Here is a 26743-nt window from a genome sequence, read left to right as displayed (position 1 = left end):
AACGTATAGTGTTTCTCTTCGGCCCTGAAAAGCTCAATGAAATACTTCTATCACCGGATCCCATCATACTACCTCTCATAGACTATAATTTTTCTTTTGATGTAAGCGTAGTTATCTTGCTGTGAACCAAGAGGATTTGTACACACAATTAATCCCAATCACTAGACAAAATATATATATTATGGTAAGCACAAAACTACAATTCCAAAGAACAATTCGTAGCCTATTTGGTCAGCCAAGATTGAATGTCATTAACTCATCCATTAACCCTTTCATATTACCCATGATACGATATGACCATAGCCTTGATGTTTTCATCTTCGTATTGTTTTGACATTCTCTTTTGCGTTCTTTCTTTGTGTGTGTGAGTGCAAGAGAGAAAGAGTGAGTCTTCTTTGATTGCACTTCTTTCCAAACCCTAGTCTTCATGGAATCTATGGTTTAACTCCTTCATATAGTTTTTGTTGAGTTCTCTCACAAACTCTCACAGCCATAAGCCCGGTGCTTTCCTGGCAAGACCACAAATTTCTCGACAACGTCTTCGGGGATCTTGGAAGGCGAATTGACAGAATCCTGGCCCCTTGGTTGTTCGGTCAGGCAGGGTTGCCCCCTTAGTGCTCAGTTGTATGCTATAGCCACTCACCCGTTGTTGATGTATCTTGATTACTTGACTTCTGTTGAGCGTCTTCATGGTTTGCGACTACCTTCGGGTCGTACCTTTGTTGTCCAGGCATACGCAGATGATTCGTTGTTTATGCCTCGTAATCAGAAGGCTGATGTCAAAGTGATTATGGAAGCTTTGGAACTTTTTGGCATTGCGGTTGGGCTTAAAGTCAACTTTTGTAAATCGAAGCTTCTGCCTCTTTGTTCTTGTGATTGGCACAGTCTGTTGCGGCCAAGTGAGATTGTTTCTCCAAATATGATTACTAAGCACTTGGGTTATCCAATTGGATGGAATGTTTGTCACCCATTCTCAGAAAGTAGATTGGGTTAATCAGCATTTGAATGTCAAACTGCACTACTGGAAGTTATCCACTTGGCCATTACATGTTCGTCTACGAATTGTTCAGAGCATTTTGTTGGCTTATGTTCAGTTCTTTTTGTCGTTGATGCATTGGCCGTGTCGTTGTCTTGATTCTCTTATGTCGGACATCATGTCCCATCTGTGGCGGACACATGCTCAGAAAAAAGGCTTGCGTTTGATGTCTATGGAGAAGCTTTGCACTCCTAAACGCATGGGTGGCCTTAACATCTTGGATTTGCGCAGGCATGTTCTTGCTCGGAAAGCTATGTTGTTGCCAACACTTGCGCAACAAATTCAGCCTTGGACTTTTATGTTTGCACACCTTGGTCAGCATGTTGTTACTTCCTCTTTTGGCCATTGGCAACCATCTATCTGGGAGGTGGTTTTCGGCAAGATGGAAGGGTACATTCCTGGATGTCCTCTTGCTTCCACTTTAATGTCTGCCTGGAAAGAGGTTACAATTCATCTTTCATGGAATCCTTGGCAGGAAGGTGATTCAATTCGTTTGGAGAGCCTACATTGGGTCAAGCATTTTCTCTTACTTTGGTCGATCACTCTCCTTGCCAGGCTTACTTTCTCTCTGGCCGTGGTGTTTGTGTGGTTGAGGATGTAGTCGATGAGGCTGGATATACTTTTGAGTTTCCCTTCGCCACTCGCCGTTTTGGATTGGGTGCGCATTATCGTCACTTTTGGAGAGAACTTCAATGTATGTTGCTTGACTTTTTGCCAGTTTCGCCCTTACCTGATGGAGATCACATGTCTGATTGGGATCTTCGAGAAACGCCTTTTCGAGATATATTTCTACGGGTCGCATTTATGCTCTTCTTCTACCACAAACATGGCTTGCTGATCATTGCAATGCTCTTTGGCACGTGCACAAATCTGATCGCTGGTGGAGGAAGCTTCTCTCTGCCTTGTGGAAAAGCCATTTGCCATTGAAAGAGTGACTATTTCTTTGGCGTTGTTTGCTTGGAGTGCTTCCTGTTGGCACTATTCTTACGGCGCGTCATATTCGCCCTTTCTCTTGCGTTCGTTGCTCCAATGCAAAAGAGGATATTTGACACTTTTTGTGGGATTGCCGCAGTAATAGAGACTTCGTTCGCCGTGCATCGGCCTATATGCAGCTCTGCTTTCCTAGGGTTGTTCTTCACAAACGGTTCTAGGTATTTGGCATTTTTTCATCGACACTACAATGGTTTACGCTCTTCTTTATGTGGGTGAGATACTGGGTTTAGGCAATCGTTGCGATTTGCTTTGGACGTTGGTGATATCACCGCAGAGAGACATCGGCTTTCCTATGATTGTTTCTAGCTACTCTGTACAGTTGAGTAGTTCTGTATTCTTCACATTGTACATTACCCTTTTAGTGGGTTGTCCTCGCTTTGAGGTTTCCCACTAGTAAATTAATCAAATAGGTTTACAATAAAAAAAGTGTGTGTGTGTGGGGAGGGACGGGGGGGGTTGTTTGTGTGTGTGTGTGTATGTGTGTGTGTGTGTGAGAGAGAGAGAGAGAGAGAGAGAGAGACAGAGATGTTTGGTCAATAGGTGGGTGGAGCGTCATTGCGATTCTGATCGATTCAAAGAGAGGCAAATGAGGGACGAAAAAGATGCAGAGTCATGATTTAAATTTTGATCATAAGTACAGTCTAGTTGTATTGCGAGTGCCATGAAAGGGCCGCTCAGTCTCTTGCTTACTGGATGCCACTTCTTGAATCCCCAAGGATAATAACATTGTCAAATCCTGCCATTCTGCTGGAGCTCTTCAACATTCTCTACTTAAAGAAATTCAAAAGACAAATTTAATTTTGTGCAGTAGTGCAAGTAGTGCAACTACTAGTATCGCCTTGAGTGAGTAAGTTGCACATGACAAAATTACCATATGACAGATAAATGATTTGGTGGCATTGTCAAAGCATAACAAATTTTTGGAAATATTTGTCGTATCAACAGCACCAGCTACGTTGGCTTTGTCTGTCCCCCTTTTAAACAAATTGCATGGGTTTTATGCATTGTTCTGAGTATCAAACTGTTGCTAACCCTCTTGGATAAGTAGCCCTCCATATAAGTAGCTAGTACTGAATAAACACAAACTAATGATCAAAACAAAGTGACATTTAGTGCTTCTCCCAACTTGCTCCCCGAATTTAGCGGAGGCAAACTATTTCACCTGCTCACCAATCTCACTTAGGAACCCGTCCATTTGGAGGAGAAAATGACTTGTTTTTGGGCCCACCTTCTTCAAGGCACCCCTCTAGGGGCAAGAGCAATTGCCACCCACAACTGGCTATGATTCGGTGCGATTCTTCCTTTTGTCTTTGCCACTTCTGTGGCACACTCCAGCATAATTTCTACCTTACCTTTCAGTTTTAAGCACTGGCAGATTTTCTAAAAGAGATAAGAGGCCTTTGGCCTTGTCTCTTTTTCTTTTTAAGTCTTTGGTGGTTATTGCCAATGATTGCTCCCTATAACCAAAGCCACCATTTAAAGTTCTATAAACAGCAAAGAGATTTTAGAAATGCACTGATGGGCGATTTCTTGCAAAAGTAGGTCTATACATTAATTTCTATGTCGCTGCTGCAAATAACATAGTTCATAAATGAGGGAGATTCAATTCAAATTTTGCACACACAAGGATGAGAGGCACTAGGGATATCGCAAGCTGGCATAAGCCATGTTACCAGCATATTGGTTTACAGACAAAACAAACTGGGTGTCACAGCGACGCGAACGAAGGACTCTTCAAGTGAAATAACTGGGCTTTGATTCTCAAAGCATCCAAATGATGACCACATCTATCATCAATAGATTGAAATACTGGCAAAGATGTTATGCTAGCACTTTTGTAGCCTGCTTCCCCAGCAAACTGCTGCCAACTTATCAAGTACATTGGTTGCTTTACCCACTTCGGGTTCTGCCAGCCCATGCCCTTGAATATCTTGTCCACTGATGACAGCACCTTTGCTTTGAGGGTTCTGTGCCAGTATGATGTTGAGTCTAGAATCGGATCCATTGTTTTCTCATCATCACAAGCCTCTCATTTTCAAAGAAACGTGTTCAAAGACCAGATTGGCAAACCACATCGTTCGTCAATAGACCGAAGACGACTCGAAGTTTTCCAAAGATGCTAGGACTCTGGTAGCTTGCTTACCAATCGCCTCACTGCCATGTGTTGCCTGGTCAACAAGTAAAATCCTTGCTTTATCTGCATAGTGTCCTGCCAGCTTTTTGACCTTGAATACCTTTCTCAAAAGATCAAGTGACTTCTCTTTTGACGGTTCTGTGCCATGTGATACCAAGTCTAGAATGGGCCCAACTGCTTTCTCATCATGTAAGAACCTCGCACCCTTCTCCAGATTTTCATTTTCAAGAACAAGAGTTGAAAGAGCATCCACAGCAGCACCCGCTGAATCAGTCTCCCTATTCCGTACAAGTAACACTAGGTCTGGAACCACCTCTGCTTCTACAAGACAAAATGTGGTCTTTTCTCCACATTGGCCACCATGGACTCTGCATACTACGGACGCTTTTCCTACTAAAAAGCAGCAGCATCTATGTAGTTTTGGAGGTGTGCTAAGCTTCATTGTGCTTGCAGAAAAATTTCTTAAGGCAATAGCAGCTCTTACTTTACTTACCTGCGTTCCAGAGTATATCAAACCCTTGAGTGCCGTGAAGATTCCGAGGTCTACAAGCTTCCTTTGTAGCTCAATATCTGATGGTAGCGTAAACCTCAGCAAAGCTCCAATGGCACTTTCCTTGAGCCTCACGTTCCCATGAGAGACAAGGTGTATTAGAGCTGAAACGGCATTTTCTTCAACCAGTTCTTTTGTTAGACTAGTATCCTCTTGAGGTAAACATGCCAGAATCCCTGCTGCAGCTGCTGCTACATCGCCTTGCCGCTCATTATTCAGCAGCCTCACAAGAAGTGCAGCAAGCTTTTTTTCCATTATGAAACTGGAAATCTCATGAGCATGTTCACTTGCTAAGCAGCAAAGAACCTCAACCGCCACGTCCCTGACTTCAGGCTCTCTACGCTCAAGCAATGGCAACAGAATTGCAATGCCATGGGCCTCTTTGAAAGTTTTTTTGGCTTCAGAATCAAGGGGTGAAGATACAAGTCCTTGCAGAGAAGATAGCACATGCTTTCGAACAGTTGAAGCACTGGAAAGACTGTCCTGTAGCGCAAGAAGGTCATTCAAAACCTTCCCGGAATCTAATGCATCACCATTGGCATCAACCAGAAATGTAGTCCCATCTGTCAGGACTAACTTCTCAAAGATTGCAGCTGCTGGCTCCCTCACATTCACTGCAAATCGTACTGAAAAGAGATGATCCAATACAAGAGGAACAGCCCCTGCCTCCACCAAGCGCTTCTTATTTGCTCGGCAAGATGTAAGATTTTGCAGAGCTCTCAAAGCTGCTACCTTGAACTCCAACTTTCCCGCTACCATTTCGGCGAGTGTTTGTATGGCACCTTTGTCTCCAAGAGTCTCCATGCTAAGTTGTGTAAGCTCCAAGTCTCCAAGGGCTGTGGCCATCTTCAGTTTTGAGTCATCAGAACCTACCATAGACCATAAAACAGCTTCAGATTGCTACATAAAAGATAAATTCAGCCTGCCCATAAAAATGGAGCACTAATTTATATGCAGCTATCTACGTCTTACAAAGTACACCAAACCTAAACATAGACATTTGGCTCCAGCAATGAAAATTGATGGGGCTCGATAGGTTGAAACTGTCAAAGTTGACGATGCGGAAGCGATGAACCAAGGAGAGAGATATAAAGAAGAAGAGAATTTTAACGTCGTAGAAACTATCCCAAGAGACCTTAAAGATCTATCTGACGAGGAGAGTTGAACTCAAGACCTGTAATTCAAGAGGGAAATGGCATAACCAATCTACCACACTTGGGTGATAGAAAGGTTATACCATTTTCCTCTTCTTATTAGCACATACACACACCCATACGCACACCCGAGAAGAAGAGAATTTTAACGTCGTAGGAAACTATCCCAAGAGACCTTAAAGATCTATCCAACGAGGAGAGTTGAACTCAAGACCCATTATTCAAGAGGGAAATGGCATAACCAATCTACCACACTTGGGTGATAGAGAGAGAGAGAGAGAGAGAGACTTCTGAAACGACCAACCTCGGCAATGAATTAGTATGTCTTTACAATGGGGGCCAAGTGTGCTTATATACTCACCTACCCAAGATTTGACAAAGAAGTAAAATAAAAATACCTAAATCCAAAATAAACATTGGGATCACGTTGGGCTATTTTCTTTAGATGCTATAAACTTTAGCCTGCAACTCGTAGTGGACATAAATAGAGAGACCATGAGACCAAGTCGATGAAGAAGCTACCATGGACGCTAGCAATAGCTGTCATGCTGGATACAACTCGAATTTGCTATTATTAACGTCACTTGAGAAGAATGCCATATTGAGCACCAATTGCCTCATAGAAAATTGAACTATAAACCACACTACGTCCAAGAATCCTCATTCGTGATTTGTGAACACATCACATCCAAATGAACTTTGAACACATCCTGTCCATAATCCAACCAACAACGATGAATTGGCCGCACATCCATAGTGTTTTAGATACGCCACATTGGTTCCTTTCCAAATACATGTGGCTTGAACTCCAACCCATGGGTTCAAACACCGATAACTTGAACTCCAATACATGGGTCCAAATCATTTGTAGGAAGCACTGTTTGCCCCCCTCTGCCACTCACAAGCCTCTCCCCGGCTGAAGCTAGTGGTGGCAATGGCATCCACTTACTAGAAGGGTTGGAGTCCTTACTGTAGTCACGCCAACAGACTCCTTATTGTAGTCATTATCACTCCTTTCCTCATCATCCTAGCCTTTGCCTTTGTCCTCTATAGAGCTTTTGTCTTTGCCTTTCGATCTGCAATCTTTAGACAAATGACCACGCTTCCCACAATTGTAACAACGGCTAGTGGACTTCTTTATGGAATCCGAAGCAGCAAGTGCTTCACCATACCACTTGTCGGAAACTCAAATTTTGCCTTGAGTGATTAACATGGCTTCCTCCTCAATGAGAAAATCATCAATTTCAAGATTTTCCTTCATGATTTGTAATGTAGTGTCCTAGACACCATTTGGTACTCCTCAGATAATTTCGTGAGTACCAAAGCAGCTAATTGAGTACTGGTCAGTGGACTTTTCATAGCCGATAGTTAATCATGAATAACCTTAGCCTTCATAAGAAAAGATTTGCATGGAACTTCCGGTTGGAAACTTGATATGCAAATAACTATCCAAGCAGGGTGACCGCTCGCATCGTAGAATCTCGATCAAACATTCCAACGAGCTTAGACCACATATTATTGACAGTCTTCAAAGTCTGTATGGCTAGAGAAATTTGCTTTGTAAGAGATTCCGCAATGGCCAACATTCTGTCACATGACACATCCAACCCTATGTGTCCGTGGACAAGCTACAGCACGACAAGGGTTCAGTCAGTCCAGTCAGTCTAGATTTAGAAGTGATCTGGCACTTTTGTGAGTCTGTTCGTAGACCGTGCATGTCCAGACACTTAGTGTAGATGCATATCCTCTGGTTGGACACAGCATGATCATAAGCATTCCCATCAGAATTCATCAGAATCCTTCAGGGGAATTTTCCAGTGCATTTAGCCTATTTTACCTATTTTTGACATTTTTCACTTATTATTTTTAAGTGACTTTTGTTGGAAAGTGGGTAGGGCAAATTGAGTAAGTTTGTATATAAGCAAACTTGAACTAGCACTAACTGGCAGAAGAGGCAGCAGGAGCCCAAGCTCAACAGGCAACTTCTCAGCAAGACCCTTGGTGGACTTTCCTCCAAGCAAAGACATCCCCACACCTAGCGTTTTTTTCCAACAAGCATCCCTAGCGTTTTTTAGAATCGTCACCAAGACTCACCTCATCTTGCGTTTTTGCATCAGCAACCCATCGCCATACACTTCAGTACCTAGCGTTTTCTCAAGCAAGCAACATCGCCCAGAGACTTCAGTGTCTAGCGTTTTCAGCCTTCGCGAAATTCAGCAAGACGAAGCCTTTGAAGACCATCAGTTTCAGCCATAAACACCATCAGTTTTCAGCCTACAAGAAGTGCAGTTTTCAGCTATAAAGACCAGCAGAGAATCAGCGTTTTCAGCCGCAGCAAAATTCAGCCATTAGCGTTTTTGGACTGCAGTAGAAGGACCACAAATTTCAGCCCATTAGCGTTTTGGACAGCAGATAAAGACCATCAGATTTCAGCCCTTAATTCGGTCTCGCCATCACCGTCATCGTCATCGATCTAGCCTAGACTTGCATCAGTCACATGCATCCCCATTGTACCAGTTTGTGCAATCAATAGTAGACCACTCTCGCCGACGAGAGTGGGGCCTTCGGAGGAGGGTTTTACAAAGTCTCTGGTGTTTCTCTTCTCTCTCTATCTCTCAGTCTCATACACTTGCAAGCACAATGTCCATTCACTTTGTTTGTAATCATTGCACTCTCTCATTAAGAACGGAAGGCTCTCCCTTCCATAAGAACAAAAGGAACCTTGAGCACAGTTCGGAGCACTCATCTTGAGCAAAGTTCAAACATTCATTCCGCTGCACCTAACATTGGTATCAGAGCTTTGGCAATGTTCTGTAACACTCAAGGAAAGAACCAGAAGAATCACAAGAATTTTTATTTTTTTTTGCTTGTTGCGGTCGCACGAACCCAAGTTCGCTTGGGCGTGTCGATTCCTAATCGTGTTTTTGAAGAGTGACAGGAATCCCAGGAAAGAAGGGCTTGTCCAACCTCCCCTTGTGCCTCTTTTTACTCATTAAGAGCGGACCGTGCACTTAGCGGCCAGCCAATCGACGTGAGGTGGGAAAAAGCAACCTTGGTGTGAGCGCAAGGCCGCCAAGGGGTGCACCCACAGAAAAGAGAAGAACTCGGGTGAAGAGAAGATCCTTCTCTAACACAATTTGCAAGCGAAAGAAAACCTCAAGAACACCAAGACCCACAAGAACCCAAGTTCCTCGTGAACTTAAGAACCAAAGATCATTGTGCATGGTCCTCACGAGAAGCGGAATGGATACTTCGCATACAGGTGATGAGCATGGGAGTGGCGAAGAAGAGCTTTCCCCACCAGGAGACTTTCCCGACCCTCCCCCTTCCCCATCTACGCCACGAGTTGTACCAAATTCTATGGAGGTGATGGTCAAGTCGATGATGGAGAACTAGAAAGAAAAGCAGAACGACAGGAAGCCAAGGACCGCGAGCGCGAAGAAAGAAACGAAAGAATTTCCATACAACAAGAAGCGACTCGCATTGCCTTGGAACGCAAGCGCGATGAACGAGAAGAAAGAAAAGCACAAAGACAAGAAGAAGCTGAAGCAAGACGAGCGGCCTTGGAGGCCGAGCGTGAGGCTCAAAGAGACCTCCGCACTCAAGAATTGGTTGGACAAGTTCTTGCCTCGAAGTCCGAACCAGCCAAAGATCGTGGGAGTTCCTCAAGTGGCGCAAGCCACGATGCGGATTCCAACAACCCAGTCACAGAAAAATTGACTTTCAGTAAGTATGATGGTAAGATGGATGCTACGGTTATTCATTCTTGGTTGCATCAATTTAATGCTTATTTTGCGACAACTAAGAAGACAGGAAATAGCAAAGTTTTGACGGCAGCGATGTACCTTGCCGGTGATGCCATCAATTGGTACCACGCATGGCAAGAGGCACAGTTAGCCGCGCACCTAGAGAAAGCCGACGAATTCACGCCCCTTTTCTTCAATTGGGCTGATTTCCAAGACAAGCTCAAGGCGCGGTTTATGCCACCTCAGTACCTCGTACGATTGAAAAACGATTGGCACGCTCTCAAGAAAAATGGTATGCCGGTTATGTCTTTTTCTAATCGTGTTTTGCAGCTAGGCACCCAATTACGCAAGTCGGATGATGAGCACAAGGAGGCATTCCTTTTTGGGTTAGACGACTATATCAAGTTTGATGTAGAAGTCTTTGACCCAATCGATCTCAAGAAGGCGGTAGCGATTGCTCTCGCACAGGAGATGAAGCACAACAAGGGAAAGCCTAAGGAGAACAAGACTTCCACAAATACCTCGCAGACTTCTCAGAACCCTCAAAACGGTAAGAATGGTAAGAACGGTAACTCTTCTAACCAATCTTCCACAAGTCTCTCAAAAAAGAATTCTTCCAATGAACCTAAGAGTAAGGCTAACACAATTGCTAAACCTAAGCTTACTCCATATGAAAAGGTAGCACAAGGAATTTTAGGAGGATACATCACGTCGGAAGAGGAAAGCACTTATTCTAAGGAAGGTCGTTGTTTTCATTGTCACATTAAGGGTCACATAAAAAGAACATGTCCTAAGCTTGAATCGAATGAATCTAAAAAATCCACAGAACCCACTTCCTCTCTCAATGCAATTATTGATAACACGAGTGTGCCCCAAGTTTCTCCTAACCCTCCCATTGATGATTCTCTCATTAAATGTTATGGTCATATGACGGGGCAGCGTTTTGTCATATTGTTCGACCCAGGTAGTATGCATGATGTGATCAGTCCCTCTCTTGTTGAGAGAGCCCGCCTAGAGGTTAGTCGGAAATCTCCTCTCGAGGTCTCTGGCTTTGTTCCTAGTATGGACTCTCTCATCACGCAAGAGTGTCTTGGTGTGTTGTTTACAATTCAACAAGCTGCTTTCCGTAGAAAATTTTGTGTCTCTCCTCTCTCAGGATTTGATATGATTTTGGGCATTCGATGGTTTCGTGAGCTTAACCCTCTCATTGATTGGGAGGCTAACACTTTCACTCTCAATGCCAAAAGTGAATCCCCCATTGTCATTCGTGGAGAGGAAGTTGTTCATTCTCCCTCTCTCATTGCTAATGTGCAGGACAAGATTGACCGGATTCAGGAGAAGGAGACTCTCTCAGTCTCTTCTTCTCCAAAGCATGACACACAGGATTTGCATGATTATGAGAAGCATGATGAATTGAATGATGATCCGTCACGAATGAAACACTCGAACAATGCGTGCGTATCAATCATACGAACACATAATACGTCCTGTAAGGGCTCTTTGGACCAAGGCTCGAGAGCCAAGATCGCTTCTTCGGGATCTATCGAATCTTCGTGGGGATCTGTGGACCTCGACTCGAAGGCCAAGATCGATTCTTGGTGATTGATCGAATCTCCAACGAGGTTAGCTTCGCTAGAAAAAGCATCAACTAACACATCATCCTTGTGAACAATCACATCTTCTTCATGCAACTCATCATGCTTGTGAGAAATCACATCTTGATCATGCAAATCATCATGCTTGTCATTGTCATCCAAATCATCATGCAAATCATAATCATCATGCTTCTCATAATCATGAAAATCCTGTGTGTCATGCTGTGGAGAAAAAGAGATTGAGAGAATCTCCTTATCCCGAATCCTTTCAATCTTGTCCTACATATTAGCAATGAGAGATGGAGAAGGAGCAATGTCCTCTCCATGAATGACAATAGGAGAATCACTGTCGGCATTGAGAGTTATAGTGTTAGCCGCAAATTTCATGAGAGCGTCTTGACACCGGTACTCCATCTTGTCCAGACCTCCCCAAGGGAATGGTCCATGCTCTTCCCCAGATTCTACCCCCGTTGGTATCTGCTAACCCCCAATTGGGGTTGGGGTTGACTTCATCTTCATGAAGTCCAGTAGTTGGTGGAACAGTTTGCACTAAATTCACCACGAGAAGCCATGTGTGCTGCGGGGAAAGGATTCATATCTTCCGTAAAAAAAGAATCGTATGAGCTTTGATACCACTGTAAGAGACTTGAAAACCCCAAGCCAAAGATCTACAGCAAAAGTGCAAACAATTGAATTGAGCATAAATCAGGAGAAGGCGAGAGAGAGAGAGAGAGAGAGAGAGAGTCAACACGAAGAGGCAAAGTTCCGCTTCCAGTTGCACTGGCCCCAAAGACTGGTGCCAATTCCAATATTTCGTTATTATTGCTTCACAAATGTACAATGTCCGAGGGTCCTCTCTCTGCAGGACTCCCTATCTACTCTGCCTGAGAGAGAGGCCTTGGCTCGCTTATAAACGTTTTACAGATGGCCTCTGTGTTAAAGTTTAGGCATCTCAAGTGAACTGCCCAGTGTGAACCCAATATTTATTTTGGCTTTTAGGGATTTATTTCACTTATTTGTCAAAGTCTGGGTAGGGCAATTTACTAAGATTTCTATATAAGAAACCCTCAGCCCCCATTGTATTATCATCTGCTATCTCATTGCCTTGGTTGATTGGTTCAATGCATCTCTCCCTCTCTCTCTCTCTCTCTCTCTCTCTCTCTCTCTCTCTCTCTCTCTCCCTCCCGTGCTTTCTCACCTTGGTCTACATGCTTCCGCATCGCCGACTTTGACATGGTATCACAGCAGTGTGACTGAAGACCTTGGCGGAGCGAAGCGTCCCGGAGGGGAAGAAGAAGAAGAAGCCCTCGCCAAAGAATTGCTTGGTCGCTGCCCTGCTGAGCCTGCGGTTTACAGATTTCTGCTGCCTGCGTTTTTGGCACAACCTGGCATTTTTCCATCTGCTGCCCAGCGCTGGTTTTCAGCCCTGCGGCCTGGCGTTTGAAACGCACCATTCTGTCCCACCCAGCCTGCGCAGAAAACTCCCAGCAGAGCCTGTGTTTCAAAACGCGCTGGCCTGCCTGCTGCCTGTTCTACCCGCCTGCACAGCAGAGTGCCCTGCACAACTGCCAGCATTTTTGGAACGCCCTCCCCTGGTGCCCACCTGCATTTTAAAATGCAGCAGGTTCTCCCCTCTTGCCGACGCATCCCACACAGGCCAGCATTTTAAAACGCTGCCTGTTTTTTGTTTCAGCATCCAAGCGCTTCCCCCAGCTGAATTAGAAGGCGAGTGCGGCAAGTGCGGAGGAGGTGTAAGGTTCTGCGGCGGTTGTGGTGTGGCAAAGAGATTTGTTGAGCGGCTCAAGATTCGTGCAGCTACAATTTCAGAGTGCGAGACGGTACACGTACCAGGATTTCGCAACTTCACGATGGCCCCCCCTTGCTCGAGCGCCAGCGACAAATTGAACGCGGCAACTACGCTCATTGAAATTTGATTATGCAGCTTTGATTTACTCAGAAAGGGTTATGGGATATCGTCGACGGCTCGGAGCCTCGTCCCACAAGGGATCCCCACAACAGGTACACCCGCCTTCAAGATGACAAGCACACCAAATTGTGTGTCGATTGAGATGCGTCCAATGCGAAGGTGATGTCGGCCATTGCAGAATCTCTTATGAAGGACTTATCTCCAGCCATTCAGACCTTGAAGACTGCCAGCGAAATGTGGTTCAAGCTTGTCGGAATGTTTGATCGAGATTCCACGATGCGAGCAGTCACCCTTCTTGGACAGTTATTTGAAATCCATTTCCCCCGAGGAAGTTCCATGCAATCATTTTTTATGAAGATTAAAGTTGTGCATGATCAACTGGCAACTATGAAGAGTGCACTTACTAGTACCCAGTTAGCTGATTTGGTCCTTACGAAGTTGCCTACAGAGTAAGAAACGGTGGCTAGAACACTACGGCTACAAGTCACGAAGGAAAAGCTGGAATTTAATGATCTCAGCTCTTTTCTCATTGAGGAGGAAGCAATGTTGGTTACTCAAGGCAAAATTCAGACTTTTGAGACGGTGACACACATGGCGAGGCACATGCTGCTTCGGATTCCAAAAAAAGGACAAAGTACCGTTGTTACAAGTGCAGAAAGCAAGGTTATTTGGCCAAAGATTGCAGATCCAAAGGCAAAGACAAAGATTCTGCAAAGGACAAGGGTAAAAGCAAGCAACAGGGAGCAATGACAATGACTCAGGGAAGGACAGCAGAGAGGCTTCTTGTGTGGTGACAACCACACTGGCACGGACTCCCGCCTTCTAGTCACATGCAGATCGGTGTCACCACTAGCTTCAGCCAGAGAGAGGCTTGTGAGTGGCAGAGAGGGGCAGACACTGCTCCCTATGATTGATTTGGACCCTTGTGTAGGAGTTCAAAATTTTTTTTATTTTTTTTTCCGAGAAAAAGATGCTTCTATTAGTTAATGAAAACTGCCCATAGGGCTACAACCACCTCTGCAAGAGAGGGCTACAACAAACATGATGGGGAGACTCTCCCAATGAAAAAACAGCATATATACAATGAGGCTAAATCAAGAGATGGGAGGAGGGAACAGCCACACAGGTGGACAGTAGTGCCATCTGAGCACACCCTGGACTATGGTGTAGAAAGGCCCAAGGCGCCAGAGTCGAAGGAAAGCCTCGCAGCGCTCCCACATGCGGTCAGAGCTGCCCTGTAGTCCCTCAAGCTGTCCTCTGAGAGTATGGATCAGCTCTAGCCAAAAGTTACGAACAGTCTCTGCTGGTGGCACAGGGCGAGCCTCAAAGATGCGGAAACAGCGGGCCCGCCAGATGAACCAAAGTGTCAGGCCACTGATGAGCTCCCAACACTCCTCTCTCTCAATGCACCACTCCTGTGGAGTAAGCTCTGTAGCAGGCTGGAGTGTAGGTCGCCCCCCCTGCATCACTATCATCCTGCTGATGGAAGATAGCTCAAACTGAAGTGCCGGGCCCGTGAGGGTGGACCAAGCCGCTGCCCCCCAAGTGTACTGTCGAGCCGTGGAGAGAGCAGGCATCAGCCGAAGAACTCGTAGCCACACTTGCTGGGCCGAGGGACAGTCCCAAAGACTGACGCTGACTCTCCACCAAATGGTCACAAGCTGCACATGCGGCCGAGAGACCACTATGCACTAGCCAGCTCCCTACTGCTGTAGCTCTGTGTGCAACCAACCACTGAAACAGAGTGACTCGCCTCGGCTGTCTCGAGTCCCACAACCTCTCCCAAAAGGCTGCCAAGAACTCGCCTGTGAGACCCTCCTCCTGCCAATGACGTGCTGCAACGGGGCGGCCCTCTCTCTGTGCTGCTAGTACATGACGTCCCCGTCGAACAGTGTACTGAAAGAACAGGACTCCTAGGTGGTTTGCAGAAGAGAAGGGGTCCCTCCATAGCCACTCACCAGGATCCCATTGTACTCGTGCCAGTGGACAACACTCCCAAGCCCATAGCCTCCAGTGTCCAATCTCAAGGGCTGCTGGGTCAGGGTCTATGACGCAAGTCCTCCCACAGATGCCCACTACTCGGATCCTCTGAAAACAGCACTCTGCTACTTGTGGGGCCTCTACTGCAACTCGTTGTAGTCGTCACCCACCCTGCAGCTCAAAGAACAGGGCTGGGACAGTCTCTGAGCAGGACCTGACTGAGATGAGAACCTCCAGTCGTGTGAAGGTTCCCATCCACCGGGGTGCTACTAGCTCGAGAGGCGTGAGCCACTCCGCTGGAACTGACTTTGAGATGTCCTGACACATGCTCTGCACCCCTCTCATGCCCTGTAGCTGGAACCCCTGTACCTCCTCTGACAAACCTGTGAACTCTAGCCAGTCACCTAGAGAGCGCGCTGGACCTGCTATCATGGGGCCCCAGGAAACATGAGGCCGACTACCAACCAAGTGGCCTCTCTAAGTGCTAACCATGGGGTTCCAGACAAGGGGCTGTCGTAGGCGCTCCTCCGTGCAAGTAGGCTATCTCTGCTCCAGGCCTCGCCGCAAGAGCTCCCAAGATCGAAGCAAGCTCACAGCGAAGCGATCCTCCAGTCTCCTGCTCAAACCAACTCTGCGCATCTCTGTAAAGATCCATCTGGTCGAAGGTTGCCAAGGGCCTCGTGACTGAGGCACTCTGGCACGAAGCCGCTGTAGCAAGAGCTCCTTCTAGGGCTCCTCACCTGGAAGAAGTCCTCTGACGATGAACTTCCCAAGAAGGGCTCTGCTCTGCTCTGCTGTGCTGGATCAATGATCCCAAGCCCTCCCTGAGAACAAGGAAGCGTGATGACCTGCCAAGCCACCTTGGCTCGGGCTATCTGAGTGTCACGTCCTGACCAAAGGAAGTTCCTGATCAGCCTCTCTACCTGGCTGATACAAGAACTCGAGAAGATCCAGCAGGAAGTGATGTACCACATAGTCGCCAACAACACCTGGTTGGCAACTACTACTCTGCCAGCCAGAGAAAGTCGTGCTGAGCTCCAATGTAACAACTTTCTCCTGATAGACAGGAGAAGGGGAGCAATCTGCTGCTCGGGAGACAAGTCCAAACCAACCTGACAACCCAAGTACCGAACTGCAGTCCCTGGGGGAATCCACCTAAAGCCCTCTCCTGGCATCCAATCTGGCACAGGAGCACCACCAACCGAGAAAGCCACAGTCTTTCTCTAGTTCATCAGTGCGCCCGATGCACAGCAGAACGTCGCCAAAGCCTGCTCACATCTGTGAAGATTGGCCTCCTGGCCATCTAGGTACAAGGCTAAGTCATCGGCAAACTCAGCGTCCAGTAGCTCATCTCCCCGAATAGGGAGTGCAAAGCCCCGTAGACCAACCTACTGTGACACCAAAAATCTACTCATCGCCTCCGCATAGAGCAGAAAGAGAAAGGGGGCGAGAGGACAGCCCTGTCTGACCGAGCATATAAGCATGAAGCAATCGCCTCTACCTCCTGCCAAAAGTACCTGACTGTGAGCCTGTCTGTACAAGGCTGACACCCCTCTGATCCAAGCATCTGAGAAGCCCATCGTGCGTAGAGTGCCCTCTAGAAAGTCCCAGTCAACCCTGTCGTATGCCTTCTCAAAATCGAGAAGAAGAATCACCAGGTCCTCACCACGAAGCCGTGCCAGGGCAGAAGCCTCCCAAAAAGTAAAGATGTTGTCAAGGATACTGCGTTCCTTGACAAAACCTGTCTGGGTCCCATGTATAAGGCTCTCTAAAAGTGGCTGAATCCTCAAACTCAGAGCCTTGGCAAGAATTTTGTAGGCTGAGTTGAGGATGGTGATGGGGCGCCACTGTCGAATCTCATCCAAGGAGCCACCTTGCTTCGGAATGAGGTAAATCAAGCACTCACTCATGCTGTCAGGCAACACTCCTGTGTGCAAAATGTACTGAAAAGCACTACAGAGATCTGGGCCAAGCAGGTCCCAGTACTCCAAGAAAAAGCTGGGAGTCAACCCATCCTCAGCTGGACAGCTGCCACGGGGGAGGGCCCTAAGAGCTGTGTGCAGCTCCTCAAGCTGAAGTGGCATCTCAAGCCTCTGACGCATCTCCTCAGTCACAAGACAAGGCATCTGTGCCCAAACCCGCTCCCTGCATGCATCCTGCCGCTCTAACTGGGGCTCTGCAGACAGTAGCTCACGGTAGAAGTCAGTAGCAACTGACCCGTCGAGCCTCCTCAACTGACTGACCTTGGCATGCGAGTGCCGAGGTCCCACTGTCTCAAAGAAAGCACCAGTCACTCTGTCACCCACTTGAGTCCACTGAGATGCCTGTCGGTGGAAAGCAAACTCATGTCGCCTCTCCTCTGTGCTAGCAAGCTCCTGTCGAGCCTGCTGTAACTGCTCCTCCAACCAAGGACTGTCTGGATGCTACTCCTGCATCCTCTGTAGTGAAGCAATGACCCTGTCTGAGACGCTGCTCCGCCTCTCTCGCTGCAGCCCGGCAAGCCAGAGACTCCTGAAGAAAAAAAATGGCTGATCTGAGCTAGGCCCGAGGCCACTCTATCAGCAGGAGAATCCTGTCTGTCCATGCCCTCTGTCCAAAGAGCCTCTACCCTCTCTCTGAGTGTTGAGTCCAACAAGACCCTCTCTGGGATGCGGAGCATCATGCTCCAACTCCTCTGCCTGTCTGCCACTGTGAGGATCACTGGTGCATGGTCCGAGAAGGAGGTCCCTGCCAGGATGCCCACTGATCCTCCCAAGTCACTGAAGTGGTCACTAGTGTAGAAGCGATCTATCCGCGATAGATTCACTCCTCCCACTCTGCGGTCCGATCGAGAGAAGGCAAGACTGTCTGGGGGCCTCACAAAACCAGAGTGTTGCCATGTATCCGAGACCCTCGGAGTCGTACAAAACCTCTCCCAAGCTGCCAACTCGACTCCATGCACAGTAGCATGGCTGCCACCAATCCTGTCAGAAGGGTCCTCCAACATGTTGAAGTCCCCTCCTATGCACCAATGATCTGCCTGTGGCAGAGACTCAACAATCTGTGACCAAAACTCTGCACGAGCACTCGCCACATTGGGCGCATAGATATTCAGGAAACCCACAAGGCCACCCTGAACCTGCATAGTAATCCACTGAGCCCTGCCTGGCACAATGATCCCTCTGCCCACAATGGCCTGCTGCAATGAGTCCCCAATAGTCATACATACCCCACCCTAGATGCCTCCAGGTCCAAAAGCAACTGACCAAAAAGTATCATATCGTCCACGCAAAAGCTAACCACATCGCCAAATGCGGCTCTCACACAGATGGTGCTCCTAAAGCATAAGGAGAACAATCTCTCCTCCCACAAGGTAGCGTTGAAGCTCCTGACGCAATCGGCCCCGCTGACGCTGAAACTGGGGCCCACCTAGTCCCTGCACATTCCATGAGACGATCCTCGTGGGGAGCGAGAGAGAACAGATGCTGCCGCAGCAGCTAGACGGGCTATCTTCGAGGTTGGCTTGGATGGGGAGTAATCCGCATCCGAGCGTCCTCTAGACAGGCGTGACTGCAGTGAGTGCCTAGCCCAAGCCCAAGCAGAGCGAGCCGTGCGTAAAGCAACCTCCTCTGTCCAGGAGTCCTCATGAATGTACACATAGCATGGCAAACATTGCGTGTCAGCAAAGAAGTAAACCACAATGTGCCTACATCTTGCTGAGACTGGGGGTGTCACCGCAAACTTGGTCAATGGCCACAACGTCTGTAGCATGTCTATAACTCCTAGTTCTCCCATGTGGTGAGAGAACTCTAGGACCTGTGTATGCAACCATCCCAACACTGAGTCGAGAGTCCACTCTATCTCGGCCCTGCCACAAAGGGGGAAGGAGAAACCAACTGCTGAGTCCAAGGCCTCTGTCCCCCTAGCGGCAAGGAAAAGAGCATGGACCCTGAAGCAGGCTGCCTCATGGTCTGCTGAGGGATCGTCGAGAAACCGAGTGAAGCCGTAGTCGAAGAAGTCCCAGCGGCGCCGGATGTCAATGCTCGTCAGACCCCGAGGGATAGCTGCAAGGGAAGATGTCTGTACCTGCAGAGGGGGCCATAAGAAAGGCTCACCCTCTCTCGCTAGGCGACTCGTGGCAAAGGCGTTGCCAAGAGATCTCCTAGCCGCCGAAGAAGGCCCTACCCCCTGGGTCGACTGTGGAATTGGAGTAAGAGGAGGGGGAGAAGGAGCTGGGGGAAGCGGTGGAGAAGAGGGGCAGGAGGGGGCGACAGGTGAAGAGGCGACAGGAGCAGAAGGCGAGGGGGAGGATGAGGAAGAGGGGGGGAACTCTGGGGGGGGGGAGAGGCTGTCGAGGGTGTAGCTGGGGTGGGGGCTGGAGCAGGGACCTCCTCCTGCTCTAGAGGACCAAAGCGGTTCCCCATGGGAACCTACTGCTGTTGAGTAGGCGCCTGAGGGCCACTCTGAGTGCCAGGCTGACGCTGTGGCCCCTGTCGTCGTCTACCACAGGCCTGCTGCCATCCCTCCTCCGCTGGAGGTGTAGGAGTTCAAGTTATTGGTGTTTGGACCATAGTTACCGGGGAACGCGTTCCCTAGGCCCTGGAACGTTGGAACGCCATCCCCTCCCCCTCTGCAAGGCTGGAGCGTCCCGGAACGTTTTGTCGTTCCAGGTGACCACTTGATACCGGAACGGCTGGCCGGAGCTCCGGAACGGCTCGGAACAACCAACTCTCAAAATGGGAAGAAATAGGCAGTTTTTTGCAAATTTGTAGTGAACACTAGGTATTTTTTAAAGTGTGCAAGGACTCAAAATGCACCCCCTCACACCCATTCCCTTCTCAAGCAAATCCACATGCCCTCAAGGTCTAAGGCTTAAGCCTTAAGCTCTCTCGACTCTCGAGTCTCAAGCTCTCTCTCTCTCTCTTGAGTCTCTCCCTCTCACTCTTAAGCTCTCTCCCTCTCTCTCTCTCTCAAGCTCTCTTCCTCTCCCTCCCTCTCGAGTCTCTCCCTCTCCCTCTCCCATCATCCATGGCCTAGGGGTCTTCAAATCGAGTTTTTTGTGAGTATTAAAGTGAAAGGACTCTAATACTACTTGTATTCAAATTTCAAACATGTAGAGCTAAAAACTGTATTATTTGGGTGTTTTTTATGCCTCCCGTTCCGTGTCGTGACCATTCCGGAACCTTGGCCGTTCCCTCGTTTCGCGGGGGTCCCCGTCGCCATTCCCGTTCCCGTTCTACGTTCCGGGTAACTCTGGTTTGGACCCGTAAGCAAGAGTTCAATGCACATGCATCTGGCAGGGAACCAATCAGGCGTATCAAAGACACTATGGATGGGCGCGCCAATTCATTGTTGTTGGTCGGATCATGGACAAGATGTGTTCCAGAGTTCATTATCTTAGAGTGTTATATTTTGGACGTGATATGTTCACAGTTCACGAATGGGGATTATTGGACGTAGTCTTGTCTACAGTTCAGATTTTCTATAGAGGCAATTGATGCTCAAGATGGCATTTCTTTCAGGTACAAAGTTGAGGAGAGCAACACCGAGGTGTATCCAGTTGGTGGCCACTTTCTGGGGTGTCCATGGTAGCTTCTTCATCGACTTGGTTTCACTATTGATGTCCACTATGAGCTGCAGAGAGGGTGTTAAAGTTTAGGCATCTCAAGTGAACTGCCCAATGTGAACCCAATATTTATTTTGGCTTTTAGGGATTTATTTCACTTATTTGCCAAAGTCTAGGTAGGGCAATTTACTGAGATTTCTATATAAGAAACCGTCAGCCCACATTGTATTATCATCTGTTATCTCATTGCCTTGGTTGATTGGTTCAGTGCATCTTACTCTCTCTCTCTCTCTCTCTCTCTCTCTCTCTCTCTCTCTCTCTCTCTCTCTCTCTCTCTCTCTCTCCCGTGCTTTCTCACCTTGGTCTACACGCTTCCACATCGCCGACTTTGACACTCTGGCCCAAAAGCAACTCACATGAAAAGCACTGGCCCCCCCCAAAAGCTGTAGGCCCAAAATTTGACGCCCCCAGGCACTTCCATTACACTATCACGTCAGCATCTCCACAAAATGCGGGCCAGTTCTTACAATGTGCGACATGTCAGCCTTTATGCAAATTTTGGTCCCTGCTTCTATTCTGTAATAAGGGTTTAGGCCCCTCGCCCATTATTTGTAAGATGGATAGGGTTAGGTTTTTAATACTAACCCCTTTCATGCCTCTCGGCCAAAATCTACAGGTTCGGCCACACCACATCACAAATTTGTGACATTGTGTGTGTGTGTGTGTGTGTGTGTGTGTGTGTGTGTGTGTGTGTGTGTGTGTGTCTCCTCGCTTCAAGGTTCCCCACTAGTAGATTAATCAAACTGATTTACGAAAAAAGGTGTGTGTGTGTGTGTGTGTGTGTGTGTGTGTGTGTGTTGAGTGAGTGTGTGTGTGTGTGTGTGTGTGTGTGTGTGTGTGTGTGTGTGTGTGTGTGTGTTTTGAAAGCATGAGTGGAGGAGGTTTTGTATGCTTTTTTTTTGCACTCTTGGGACTAGCTTTTGGGTGTGTGAAGTTCAGTTTTCTGAGTTTGCTTTTTGTTTGCCTTTTCATTTTTGGTTTTGCTGTTTTCTTTCTTTTCCTTTTGTTTTTTGTTTCCTTTTTGTTTTGAAATGGTTTTGGTTGTTTTGGATGGGTCTGCTATTTCAACCAAGATTCTACAGCAAGATATCACATGGTCGTCACCAGAGCCTCCTCCACAGCCTCTTGGAGCTTCCTCCCCAGCTCTGGATTTCAAGAGCCACCTTCACCTAGTAGAATGGTCTCTAAACTCCTTGGTTTGTTCCAATGTAGCGCTTTGCTCGTCATCTTGTAGCAATGTAGTCCCCTTCTGCAGTTCTCTTGGTAAGGTCAGTTGTTTTTTCTCTATCATCTTCGTCATTGACCACTCCTCCCTCCCATCTGTTTTTCACCTGCCTTTGTTGTCGGCCAGTACCAGTTGGTAGGCTTTGCCCCACATTGCACTCCTGCCATTGCAGATGTTCCATATCCCCTCTGGTGGCTTTTTGATAGTCTTGGCTTGCGTATGCAATTGCAGAGTGAGCTTTTGGTGGGAGTGCCTATCTTTTAGAGGCTGCTGCATCCTCTCACTACTTAGCCTGCCAGGGCACCTTTTAACTCTCTTTAGGAGTGGTTTTTTCCACTAGCTCTTCAGTTCTTATAGTTTTTCCATGTGGCTAGTTAACTGTATACACTTTTTCCGGTTGTTGCCTGTGGGCCTGCTTTGTAACCAGTTTTGTAATTGCCCTCAGAAGCGGCACCATTTGAGCGTTCTGAGGGTTTTTCAACGGGTAGAAATCAGCCCCTTTTCTTTGCACACACAAAGAGAGAGAGAGAGAGAGAGAGAGAGAGAGAGAGGGACTTTAGTGTGAATGTGCCCTAACAAAACCTAACTGTCTGTTAACATAGAGCTTCTTTCATAGAACAAAAGCAAAGGTTAAAGACAAATTAAGGATGCAAAGAGAAAAGGAATCTAACCATGACACAAACGCTCCATTAGAGGAGTGAACCAATTTGCTTTTGCCATCTCCACCAAATTTTCATCCTTGTTACACAACTTTCTAAGAACCAGCTCCGCATTATGAGCAGCCTCCATATCTTCCCTATTCTGTGATAAGGTCACCAACAACATGATAGATTCCCCCTCTTGGCTGAGCCTTTCAAGTACTAGTGGTGCCACACTTGGCATAAATCCAGAGCTAGATTGCAGTAACTCAACCAGCAAAGCTACAGCCAGCTTGGATACGACAATGTTCCTCGCAAGACAATGAACAACAACCCCAACACCACCAGCATCTACAAGTTGCCTCTGAATCAGGTAAACCAGAAACAAGGTCATAATCCACCACATGTTCAATTCACATTACAAACCACATTTTACTAAATAATGAGGCACTTCTTTTGCATTACTTTGTTATCATCACCATCAGAAATGATTGTCTGAAGTACTGACAAAATGTTGCATCTGATGCCCTTATCACCAGACCTCAATAGCTCCAATAGAAGGGCTACCAATTGTTCTTCCGCAATCCAATGTCTGATCTTGTAGCTGCGGTGCCAAAGCTCCAGCAAGTCATGAAGTGCCTGCTCAATAAGAGCTCCTTCTCCGGACTCAAGTTTCTTCCTTGCATTACAAATTTGGCTGCAGTGGTTTCTGTCTGCCCACTCTTCAATACATTCTCTAAGCTTATGGTTGGGTTTCAAGTCCAAAACAGGTAGAATTTGTTTGGTGATAGGGTCAGTGTTGTTACCACAGGCAAACCATTCTTGAATCCTTGCCCGCTCATATGTCTGCCCAGTGACAACAGAAACTGGATCCTCCATTACTCCCTTGCTAAGTGGGCAAAGGAATGTATCAAAAGGCGGTAGCTCCTCAGTGGAACTTCCAGTGCTTCTTAATACTCTATACTCTTCTCTTATGACCTCAGGAGTACATCTTGATAAAAGAGCAATTATCTGCTCCATAAAGGCTTCCTCTTCTCTTTCTTTTTTTTCTGCTGCCTCCTCTTTCTCTCTCCTGAAGTCATCAAGTATCAATTTCATCTCAGAAGAATCTTCAACCGCAACACCCAAAGCACATGCAATCTGCCTTATCAGATCATTCACAAATGCTTGGTCTGTTTTGTGCTCCTTAATGCCCATCTCTATTTTTTCAACAATTTCAAGTTTTTGTTGAGAAGCCTGATACTCCACATGTATCATCTGGTCCTTGAGCTTTTCTACATTGTTGCGGATGTCCACAGACACTTCAGTGTTTGCTAATGACACAAGGGCCAATGAATTTCCGACATCTCTGGTTATGTCTTGAGCAGTCTTTACAATATTGCGGCAATGCATAAGCTGATAGAAGCGGGACTTTTTCTTATATAGATTGACAAAGCTTTTTGCCTTTCCAATGTCACGCTGCAAGGACTCAAGAGCCTGCTGGGTTGCTAGAGAGTCCTTGATTTCCCTCCTCATACCCTCAAGAACTGGAGTTATGCTGCAGAAGTAAGAGGAAAGTGACCGGAATGTCTCCTTCTCCATGAGCACATCATGAGCCGCAAAAGCTGTATCAAGAATCTCTCCTGTCAAGATTGTTAGGAGTGTACCAATAGGAATAAGCTCAAGAGCAATCATCTTGGTGTGATATTAAGACAATGCAGCTGGTGTAGCTAATCAGCAAGATTAAAAAGAATTGACCGAGCAAAATGAACAAGCTGGGATGGTGTCGGAACTGCTTAAATGAGAAATTTCTGGAACTTCTGCGCCTAGAATTTCCTCGCGGAGCGAACAACTTCTCTCACATAATCGTAGCTCTTTTTCCTGCACAATGTTTGAGAAAACATGCTTCTTTGATGCCCAACCCTCTTGGAGGGAATGCAGGAGCAAAGATTTTGAATTCTGTGTGTGTGTGTGTGTGTGTGTGTGTGTGTGTGTGTGTGACATCCGATGTTGAAAGCAGCACCATAGTTCAAACAGAAGCAACTTGCCATACAAGCATTTTGTCAAGCTTGGTTGGAGTAGCCGACCTCTTACTGCATACGCATGGTTCTAGCTTAACCTCACTCGCGGCTTCAAGAAGTAGAGCATGTACTTGAACGTAAGAAGAAGATCTTGTGGGAAAGCAGGTCCGTGTTGTCATCTGCCCATGGAGTTTGAAAAGGTCTTCTGTTTTGGCAAAGGAGTCGCTTTCTGCTGTCACGTAGAGAAGAGGTCAAGGAAGAGACCATTCTCGCTGACTTGAAATTCAACTGTTATATAAGATGTATAGACACCTCAGACATAAAAACCATTTTCGAGAGAGCAGGAAATGTATTAAAGAAAAAGAAAAGAGCTACAATAGTGCCTCACAGGTAGGGAGAGAGGCATTCCTTATACAAAAAGAAGACCTTCTAAACAGGCAAAAGCCATAACCAATCTCTCTCTTGAGTAACATTTGAGTATAAGTTCCTTCCAAAGCTGCCATCTGTGTTTTCTTTGAATAAAATACAAAGGGCCACTAGCCATATCTTTCATCTGGCCAAGACAACAGACAAAAATTTTCTTTAATTGAAAGACAAATCCTGCTAAATCTCTATTCTCTCTCTCCAGCAGGTCCACAAGTAAGCCATTCTCCACATATTCCAGAGTGGAATACTCATTCTAATACAATCACCAATCAATAACTCATGTGCTGAGAATTGCAAGGGATAGACCTCTTTGCAGCTCATGTCCGAGAGACAAAAGCTTTGAGGAAATGGCAGGGCAGTTCAGAAAGATGTGATGAAGATCTTCTAGGGAATTGCATCTCTGACATCTCCCATCTCCAATACCATCTTTAAGAGCTCTCTGACCAGTCCAGATGCCTTGGTGTAGTATCAATCATGCAAGGAAGCTATGCTTTATAGGAATTGCAAAGCTCCACAGGCATTTAAATCTATATACCCACTGTTTTGAGCTACATTTGAGGCCCCATTTGTTGTTCAGTTTCTTTCTCAGTTGCTCTTCAAAATCTGGTATGCAAGAGAACTTTTTGTAGGCCTTCCAAGAATAATGATGTAGTGAGATGACCTTGCTATGCATGAACATTGAGCTGTTTTGAAGATGAAATTTCAGCTCCTCCACCTTGCTTACTATTTCTGCAAGACAGCCATAAGAAATATTGAATTGGTTATAGATCTGATTAGGGGTTAGCCAATCATTATTTTCCTACAGATCTACCAAGGTTCTGATTCCTGCTTTGAAACACTTATGGGCTTTGATTGTTAGCTTTTTTTTCAAGCTTACTTGTAGTCCAATGCAATGGAATTGGCCTATTTAATTTGAGAGTAGCGAAAATTAATGAGAGTACTTTTGAGAAATGACTTTGTGAGCATAGCGGGCGAACATAATTGAATATAGCAACATAATCATAGCAATTAGTTAACTTGGCATGAACAATACTTTTGCAAGAGAGAGAATTTAGAGAACATGACAACAGTTGAGGACCGGATTTATGTGGAGCCGGTCCCCCCTCCAATAGGCATTTGTATTATGATTTCTCCCATTAAGAGAGACTTGTTACAATACAATCTTTGTGTTCCTTGTGACCTAGGTGATGCAATGAAGATGGAAAGCTTCATGCATCACAAACATAACATAAACTTGAAGAAAGCTTTAACGATCCCAAGCCTCAGTCCCAAGACCTCAAACACCTTCGAAGGTGGAGAGAGCTAGCAGGGGATGAGGGTAGGGAAGAGGAAGAAGAAACATTTCGTAGGAGAAAGAATTAGTTCCTCACTTATCATAACTCTTGTTGCTAGCATATATAATAGCATAGTAATGAAGAAGAAGGAGATGGAAAGCTTAAGCATTGAAGCATGGCTATTGGTTGGATTTGCACTCCATATCCAAGAGTGTTGGTGTAGGCTCTCAACCTCTACTTGCTTGGAGAAGGAGAGGGAGCTCTTGCACTTTGCATAGCACACAATGAGAGTGTTTGTGAGTGTGTGTGGGTGAGTATACCCCCTAAGCAACCCCCTAGCTTGCTTGGGTCGACCCCCCCTTGTAGCTCATGCTTGAAGCTCATTGGACCCCTCCAGGCCTAGCCGATCACAAGCAGGAGGCATTACAAGCAGCAAGGGTAGCGGAGACAAGTGTCCCCC

At 46.6% G+C, this 26743-nt stretch overlaps 1 protein-coding gene across 1 annotated transcript; it reads right to left on the bottom strand.

The window, feature by feature from the left end:
• Window positions 1–3531: 3531 nt before the first annotated feature.
• On the bottom strand, window positions 3532–24757 carry LOC147452650 (U-box domain-containing protein 43-like). Its single transcript, XM_086518288.1, has 4 exons — window positions 24650–24757; window positions 23049–24443; window positions 22617–22947; window positions 3532–5582 (listed from the first exon to the last, which is right to left on the bottom strand). The coding sequence occupies exons 2-4, from the start codon at window positions 24255–24257 to the stop codon at window positions 4111–4113; spliced, it is 3012 nt and encodes a 1003-aa protein (XP_086374414.1). The 5' UTR covers window positions 24258–24443; window positions 24650–24757; the 3' UTR covers window positions 3532–4110.
• Between the last annotated feature and the right edge of the window lie 1986 nt (window positions 24758–26743).

This window comes from Adiantum capillus-veneris, chromosome 8, assembly GCF_014529385.1.
Source record: "Adiantum capillus-veneris isolate H3 chromosome 8, ASM1452938v2, whole genome shotgun sequence".
Taxonomy (NCBI): Eukaryota; Viridiplantae; Streptophyta; class Polypodiopsida; order Polypodiales; family Pteridaceae; genus Adiantum; species Adiantum capillus-veneris.
The sequence above is the reverse complement of the archived record's forward strand: the minus strand, read 5'-3'. Positions and strand labels throughout refer to the sequence as shown.

Coding starts and splice junctions, on each gene's coding strand:
- LOC147452650 (XM_086518288.1), bottom strand. CDS start 24,257: ATGATTGCTCTTGAGCTTATTCCTATTGGTACACTCCTAACAATCTTG. Junction 22,948..23,048: donor CTGATGGTGATGATAACAAA/GTAATGCAAAAG, acceptor TACCTGATTCAG/AGGCAACTTGTAGATGCTGG. Junction 5,583..22,616: donor AATGGAGCGTTTGTGTCATG/GTTAGATTCCTT, acceptor GGTCTATGGTAG/GTTCTGATGACTCAAAACTG.